Source organism: Molothrus ater, chromosome 1 (assembly GCF_012460135.2).
Source record: "Molothrus ater isolate BHLD 08-10-18 breed brown headed cowbird chromosome 1, BPBGC_Mater_1.1, whole genome shotgun sequence".
In the NCBI taxonomy this organism is placed as follows: Eukaryota; Metazoa; Chordata; class Aves; order Passeriformes; family Icteridae; genus Molothrus; species Molothrus ater.
In genome coordinates this window covers 52,378,295-52,386,961 of record NC_050478.2, presented here as the reverse complement: position 1 = coordinate 52,386,961, position 8,667 = coordinate 52,378,295, and the positions used below count along the sequence as shown (strand labels likewise).

The following is an 8,667-nucleotide window of genomic DNA, read 5'->3' as shown; positions in this document are numbered from 1 at the left end:
TGTGACGAGTTACTGCTGCAATGTGACTGTCTCAGTGATGGTGAAGCCCTTCCATGTTCAGTGCTGTAGGAGCTAACTGGGTTTGTCCCAGTTGCCATGGTAGGTGGTCCAGCTGTGGCTGGGAGCCTCCTCAGGGAGCATTATCTTTTACTGGCTCCCTTGTACATTTCTGATATGTTCTGATGTAATGATTGGGCATTCATTCCCCAAAGGCTGGCTTTGTTGTTTTCCTAGGTCGAGGTCAGGAGTGCCAAAGGGTAAGGCTTGCTTAGGGCTGCTGTTAATAATGATGGAGCCTATGGAACAGACTTGTATTCCTCTCCTATCTTTTAATAGCAATTTTCTATATCTTATCTTAATCTGCTGTATCCTGTGCAGGCAGATAGGGAGGTTAAACTGCAGCTGTGTTTCTTTGGCTGTCTTCTATTCTTGCACCCTCTATCACTTCTCTGTTTATTTGAAGTTGACTGCACTGAACTTAGTGGAATTTCTGAATGCTCATCCTTCCCAAACACCCACGCCTTTCTATACTTACATCATTCTTCATTCTAAGTTCCTCTCTTTTGGTGCTTTGAAAGTGGGATTTAGCAAGTCAGGGTCCTAACCCCTCTGGGGTAAATGCAGAGGCATTGCTTTGCCTCTGTCAGAAAGAGACAACAGCAGTTTCCTGTCTGATAAGGACTTTTAAATCTACAAGTTGCTTTCTGATCTTCAGAGGAGGTGCATAGATGTACAATGTATATTTTAATTTCCTTCTTGATACTAATTATTCTTCTTCAGAGCAATACTAACTTAGCTAGAATCTTATCAAGCAGCTGATTTCAAAGCAGGGGGGAAGGAAATAATGTGCCAAGAGAGCAAATATTTATTTAATTACTTTTATTAAAATAAAAATATCATGCATTAATACGCATTAGACATTTCTGAGAACCAGTAATATGAAGATTAGGACTACATAATTTCTGCATAAAATGGGTTGAGCTGGTAAAACATGCAGCCTATGTACTGGAAGGGTCTGGATGGAAAGATGAAAATGAGAAAGGTGCTATTGTGGCTTTTTTTTTTTCTGTGTACAAAATTAATCTATAAAGACAAAAATTATTTCATTTACTAATTGTGATACCAGGGACCTATCCAGGCTGAGTGCATACTGAGAGTTCCAGCTCCTCTCTTCTTTACTGTTTTGCAGTGTATTTTGCTCTGTTCATGTTGAAGACCCTGCAATTCCTTTAATCTTTGTCAGCCACGTGTTCCACCAGTTGGATATTACACACCCATACTCAGGGTACACTGGGGCTTCATTTGGCTCAGCCTTTGCTAAGAGAATTTCTCTTCCTGCCTAGTATAGTACAACAATTTAAGTCATCAGTGTGACTCTGGTTGAGACTTTATTTTGCCTTAGCTATGCACTTTGGAAATGGCCAAGACTATTGCTTCATATGACACATGGATCAGCCTTTAAGGGATTGCTTTCACTCTGCTTCTGCTCTTGTCATGGAAGTGAAGTGGGAACCTGACACATAAAAGAGCAGCTTTTTTTAGGCCCTGATAAGCAGCACCTGGGCTTTCATATTGCACTTCCACTAGTCACAAGGGTTGCCTGTATTATTGGTCACATTATGAAACTCCAGCACTGTGCATGCAGAGAGCCAAAGAGTCTTGAAGAGAAGAAAGAGGGCTGTTACTAGCTTCACTAAGCTCTGGATAAATCCCCAAGGTGATAAATTTAACCAGAAAAAAAATCCAAGTCCATCAATAAAGAACCCTTACTGTGAGTTCTCCTCTGGCTACAAGCTACAAGCTAGCCCCTGCTTTTTGTTCCCCCCAAATACAACAGTATATTACAATAAAAGTCCTCCAAAATTAAAAACAATTAAAAAGAATAATATACACCTCATTTTTTCATCGCTCATATACAAACAATCTTTGATCAACAGTATAAACCATTAAACCATATAAAAGTCAAGAGTTTCTTATTTTACAAATAGTGCTTTCATAGTTGAGTAACTTTACAATGTTCTGAGGATCTGTATCTGTGGATATATTGCTTGACAGTTTATTAAATCCAAGTCATCATACCTTATATTCAGTTGATTGCATCAGTACAAAGCAGCCTAAAATGGGCAATGGATCCATAGGATCTCAGATTATTGTGAGGGATTTTCAAAAATCACTCAACATTAGCCTTGTTTTATACTCTCAATGTAATCAATTTCAACATCCCATTAATTTCAAGGAGAACTCTATTAGGAATGTAGGATTAAAAAGGGAATGTAGGTATGTGAGCCAAGCCTCCTACCATTGTAGACAACTACTTTGATTATTCCCTTTAATAAAATATGAGGATAACATTGATGGTGGTTGCAAATGCACACTCTCCACCTAGCTTATGGGAGGTAAGGAGAAGAGTCTGGATAAATTCCAGCCTGACTGGAAATTATGTACTCTATTGGCTGCATAGGAACAACACCTTCTACCACTACAGTTGTTAGAAGCATTTTTGATTTCTGTTTTTTTTTTCTTTTGATTTCTGGTTTACACCTTATTAATCAGAAAAATCCATTACTTCAAGGTGAGAGATAGAAAGAGACCATAGGACCTGTGTTGCCCCATCTGCACCATGTTAGAAGATGACAGCAAAGTTGATGAAGCCCCAGGCCCAAATCTTGGCCGAAGGTGTTCAGCATTCTGACTGCTGACTTCATCAGTGCAACAAGTGCTGTGTCTTTTGCCAGGCAGGTCTTCAGCTGCCAATTTTTCGCCTTGTGAAACCCATTTTTGGATGCTGTTGAGGGCTTAGCTTGACCACTAACTGTGGGACAGCCAACTAGGGCTGCACTTTTCTCTCCCTGCAAAAAAGAAGGGCTTGCACCAACTCACAATTCTCAGTCCACAGGGCCATGGTGATAGAGGTGGTGATCTGCCTACAACAGACATCAAATGTAGGCAGGAGACATGGCAGAAAGCAAAGCATATCATGGAAGCTCTGTGATTTCAACTCCCCTGCATAATTAAAGTAATACATAATCAAAAGTGTTACTGTTTTAAAGTCTCACTGCCTGCCTACACACTTCCTCACACAAAGAAGTTATTTTATCATGCCTCATCTTCACATCGCATTTTTTCCTGATACTGAGCCAAAATATCATTTATTTGCTTCTTTTTTCTTGGCTGTGTCTCTGTTTAGATAGTGCATTAAGTGCAATACAAAGTAGAGGTTGTAGGTTTGGCCCTGAAGTGATACATGGTCCTGATATTCAGTTTGGTTTTCTATGGACAGGCCTCACCCTCCTGCTAAGCTCTCTTTGCTCAGTGGAAGTCTGATCCTGCCCCAATGAAGGGTGCAGCTCTGTAGCTCTTCTCTATAAAAAGAGGCTGTGGAAGTGATGATCAATACCTTATTCCTTTAAAGCAAGAAAACAAGACGTTACATCTTTGGTCCTAATGCAGCCCATTTGACAAGCTACTTAAAAGTGTCAAGTTCTTCTTTTGTATAAACTTTTTTTTTCTTTTTTTTTTTATTTAAAAAGGTTTTTCTTGAAAGTTGTATGTCAGAACAAAGAGGGAACACTTATAAGAAGAAAGCTCGAAAATGGGATCCCAATATAAAAATTTGAACTAGTGGTGATAAAACATTACAAAGCAGTCTTGCTAAGTGTTATACACAAAGTCTGACATTTCATGAGTATACAGTTTCCACCAAGAAGGACACAGGTATATTTTCATACTTTGTCCTGATTCAAGTGTTTTCTCATAGAGAAACTTTGGGGGAAACAATGGCTGGTCATTTGACAGGCAGTGGTCATACTAAGAGAAAATGTGGAACCCTGAATGTGAAAAATGAGTGCTTGTCTGGAAATGCAAAGTTTCTTCTTGACACCCTGGAGCACCCGCAGACAGACCAGGAACACCCCAGGCACTTTTTGATGGGATTTCTTCAAGCTGTTTGGGGTCCTGTGACATTGTTGTAACCCTAACTATGTCCCCCAGGGAAGAGAAGAGATACCCCCCATAATACAAATGCCATGTACATTGGTTTTGGCACAAGCAATCTCTGCAACCCCCCTTCACATCAATTGCGTTCAGGGACAGCAGCACCTGTACCTGCAGGAACAGCCAGTGGCCACAGTGATGTCCCTGTGCAAACTCAGCAGCTCTCTCAGGTATGGACTGGTCAGCTGCAGCCCTTCCCTGGCATTACTCTCCCTATACAAGTCCCTTCCTTTCAAACAAACCACAGGACCACATTTCCTAATGCTAGGGCAGGCTTCAAGTTGTGGTGAGGTGGGTGGGATGGGGCATCACCCTGAGGCATTCCAGAAACCAACATCTCGTTCCAATTGCTCTCTCTAAAAAAGCTTACTTCAGTGTTGACTGTCAGCTGGGAACAGTAGCAAGTCCCTGGCCTCTGGATGAATTTACTCGACAAAATCTATTGCAACATGAAGAAAATTTTCCAGATCAACTCCCTTTGCAGCAGAAGAAAAAACAACCCAAGGACCACAATGAAATCAAGTGTGCTGACACTGCACACAGTCACTGGAAAACATCAAAGTAAGATGAAGACTCTTAAATTACATTTTCATACACTCAGAAGTTATTAAAAGTCCTAAATTATTATTGCAAAAGGAGTTCTGTAATAACTACAGCTTTAGCATAGATGCTAAGGAATAATTTGTGAGTGTTTTATTTGGTCTTCCATGAGAAATACAGTAAAGAGGGAAATTTTATCTTTCTCTAGTGGTAAGACTGTCAGCTTTCAGAAGAGGCTTTGGAATGCTACATTTCCCTATTTAGCTGTGTCTTTAAAATCAGCCTTTTCTACCCACACCTCCAGCTGACCTTTCGAGTTATTTCTGGATGTTCATTTATGCTGCTTAACCATGGTCTCCTGTATGAGCACACACAATCTGCTGGGGTCTCCTTGCTGTTTGATGTTCAGTGAGCTGCAATGGGCTGTAAACCAGGGCATTTCTGCTGCTTACTTGTGTTTTGTTGTTTTTTTGTTTTTTTTTTTCCTAATCCTGGTGGAAATTATTTGGTATATTGCTATTATCTGTTACCTGTGAGCATCAGCCTGCACAGCACCTGTGCTTCCAGCCACAGTCATCGCTGCACAGTCCCATCTGCTCTCAGTGCCACTGTATCTGCCCCTGCAGGCACTACCTAGTTTTTATTTTTTGCTGGCTTTTGAATCATTACTGAGCTGCCAACTTACAAATCATGGCTTACAAGATGCCATTTACCAGAAATACTTCACAATAGAGTTGATCCCACCAGTCTGGAATCTACATTTGTATCAAGAGTTTGTGGTCCTACATCCTCTTTCCTACTTTTTTCATCAAAAACATCACATTCAAAGAGAGATTGTTTCAAACTTAGATTGCTTAATTTTTAGATGAATCTCCTTGTTTCTAGCACTGAGCTGCTACTGAATCCCTCCTGAATTGTTTTAAAAGGGCAGGCATTAATCTCTATTCATGCTACATAATGCTGGTGATACATAATGCTATTTCTCAGTGGTTTTCTTGTTTTAGCTAACAGATTAAACAGATTAAAATCAGTAAATTCCTTTGTGCAGTAGTGTTTGAAAGATTCTGTGGGAGAATATGCACTATGTGATTTTCTAGTGTTCTGCTTGGAGACATAACATCTTCAGCAAATTGAAAAATTATCTGTGAATTCTGTTAAGAACTTTTTTTGGTTTTATGTACATTTCTGCCAGGGCAGTGGGTGGGGAAAAGCAGCACTGCCTGTGTGCACATGTTACACACTTGTGAGAGCAACACAACAAATCTGCTCCCAGGAATGCAAGGAGAAATCTGCTGCTAATTGGACGTGGGAACTGAATTTTGGTTACTGTTTTAAATAAAAGCCACTGATAATCCAAGTCAAACATTGCATCTTCCACACTGCTGTGTCTGGGACTTGGTCATGGTGAGACACATCTACCAAACAGAACAATCTCTGGATTCTGACCCAACATGCCACTTCACCCTGTACTGTAGCGGGACCCATGAACTGTACACATACAAACTGCTAATGCATGTTACTTTAAAAAGGGCTCATTTCATATGACTGAAGGTCTCCTTTCCTCAGTAATTCTGTAATAATAGTGCTCTAAAGATTTGCTACTTGATCCTGGACTTCAGATGGAATACCTGAACTGAAACACATAATGATGTATTCTAAACACAGCAGCAGCATAAATATGAGTATTTCTTGCTACTTAATATAGACTACAGATCCTCTCCAAGTCAGCTGCTTATGCTATCCTCAAGCAAGTTGCCAACATTCAACTAGTTAAGAGCCTTTGTCCCCAAATGAGAATTTGCTTTCAGATCTAGTGGTTTGATTAAAATAGCACTGCCAAGCTGCTGGTGGGATGCATCTAAAGGACTGACTAAATTCACACTTTAGGCACTTTATTCCTCCTACATTCATAAGAAATGTTAGTGATGGAATAATTTTATGGGTCACTGGAAAAAGTAGCTGCTTTTGCTGCTGTGACTGATTTATACTGTCAAGCCAAGATCTTAGCCTTGCCTTGCCTGCCTATATCACACTAATAACCAGAAGATGATGCTGCATATTTCAAAGAAGCAGTAGGTAACCCTGTGCTTCAGAAGAGGGAGATAATATTTTCCATCACTCTAGATTATTCATTCTTTCCTTAATTCATTCTCACTGTTCCTCCTGCATTGCCAGAATAGTAACCCCAAAGGGACATTTAACTAGCCCCAGCCTACTACCAACAATTGGTAGTATTTTGCCTTGAAGTGAGTGAAATGTACTACTTAGATAGTACCCCTTTTCTTTGCCAAATGTTTAAGGGAAAATTATTTCTGCTTTGAGTCCCTTTAAAATGGGAAATAAAGCTGCTTGGCCAGAACTACCTGTATTTCTTGCCTTAGTCAAGTTTAATTTAGTATAGTTCTTCCAGTCTGTCTTGTGAGTGCTCCAATTTGCCACTATTTGCATTTCCTTGACATTTAATTGAAATCTGTTAAAGATTATCTGACACTTCATTTTTCAGTTATGGCAACATCTTCAACAGTTTTGTTGAAGAAGAAAGGCATTTTGACAACTTGACAGCTGCATAAAGGATCAGAACAGAAAAAAGTCTTGGGTTTGACCATCAGAAAACAGACTAGTGAGCACTTTATAATCATGTATAGGTGACTTGGAGGCATGTTCCTCTTGTCAGTTTGTAGCAGTAGTGGTCAGCAGGTGATGCATTGTGCTATTTTGCTCCTTGTGCTAGTTTTCCCCAGACCAATCCACTCCATACTGCCCTGGGCAGAATCGCCCATACGTCCCTCAGATGCACTTCTCACCTTTGGGTCAAAAGGCAGTATATGGAGCCAATTTGTAAAAATCTGGTGGTTTGGAATAACAGTTTCAGTTCCAGAAGATTTGGAACATAATTCTTTTCCCTGCTGGTGATCTGAGCAACACTTAGCAGACGAGCAGTACAAGCATCTGATCTTGTAAAAGATCCAAAACTTCTGTTAGAAACATTTATAAAAATACAGAATGTAGAAAGGAATTTGACTGTACAATGTGTACAGTTCTCGAGTTCATCCCAGAGTGGCTTTTTACCATGCTACCATTTGAAAATGAAAGGAATGCATCCATATTTCTTCAGTCCAGGAAGATCCTGCTCCATCCCAACATGCGTCTGAGCGCAGGCTATGGGCCTCAGTTATTACATGGAAATGGGCAGGGAAAGACCCAAACTACCATCAGACAGGCTTTGCAGTTTCCAAGCCCCATGCTGAAAAGCAGAGGTGCTTTTTGATGCATTGTGGTTGCCATTTGCTCTGAGCCAGAGTCCACTCTTGCAGCAGTCAATAGTTCACTTCTCCAGCTTGCCTTGCTGCAAGAAGAAATTCTCTATGGTCATGCTGAGGCTTCAATGTATTCACTTTTTGGTGCTGCTACCCTCAAGTACTCTGGGTTTTCTGCTGCAGGAACTTTCAAGAGACCATTAGATTTGGTTTCCTTCGGTAAGAAGTCCTGCTGGTAGTCAGGATTGTCCAGGTTTATTTGGTGGTTGCCCGCCTGGATCCAGTAGGGAGAGCTCTCAAAGACTGTCTTGGTCAGGGGAGACTGGTTGGTGTTGAGATACTCAGGGTTGTCCACAGCTGTGCTGTGTGAATTCTGGTAGCTGGAGTCTGTGGGAACCTTTGAGTTTGCTGTGAGAGAGAAGTTGTTGTAGATTGGATTCTGGACTGCTGAGGCAGATGCTTTCTTGGGCACCAATTGGTTTACATACTCTAGAATAAAAAGGAAATTAAAATGAGAAGGAATGAAAAGGAAGATATAAAATTAATGCAAACATTTGTGTCACTTGACATTTAGTTTCAACCCAGCTGCCACTTGGTCTTTGCACATGGCACATCTCTGAATTTCCCAGAGTGGAAAAGAGCCAAAGGCAGGGACTGCCACTCTGGGGCACCAAACATGCTGCCCTGAGGTTCACCTTCAAGAATTTTGTTTGCCAACCAGCAGAAAGATGGCTTGGACCATGAGACAGTGAGATAGCTACTGCTGATTTTAGTGGTGCGTGGGTGGCTGTGTCCCAGATAGTGTTCTGAAATGGCAGTTTAGGAGGTTAGCTGCCAGAAGCTGTTTCCCTGGAAAAAATGTTTAGAGATGAGGAAA

At 40.8% G+C, this 8,667-nt stretch overlaps 1 protein-coding gene across 1 annotated transcript in view; it reads right to left on the bottom strand.

Annotated features, from left to right (window-relative positions):
• Window positions 1-864: 864 nt before the first annotated feature.
• EGFR (epidermal growth factor receptor) overlaps window positions 865-8,667 on the bottom strand; it is a 158,440-nt gene continuing 150,637 nt past the window's right edge. Inside the window, exon 28 of the mRNA XM_036406320.1 lies at window positions 865-8,279. Within this exon, the coding sequence (XP_036262213.1) occupies window positions 7,903-8,279 (377 nt within the window). The 3' untranslated portion in view covers window positions 865-7,902. The remainder of the gene's footprint in view (window positions 8,280-8,667) is intronic.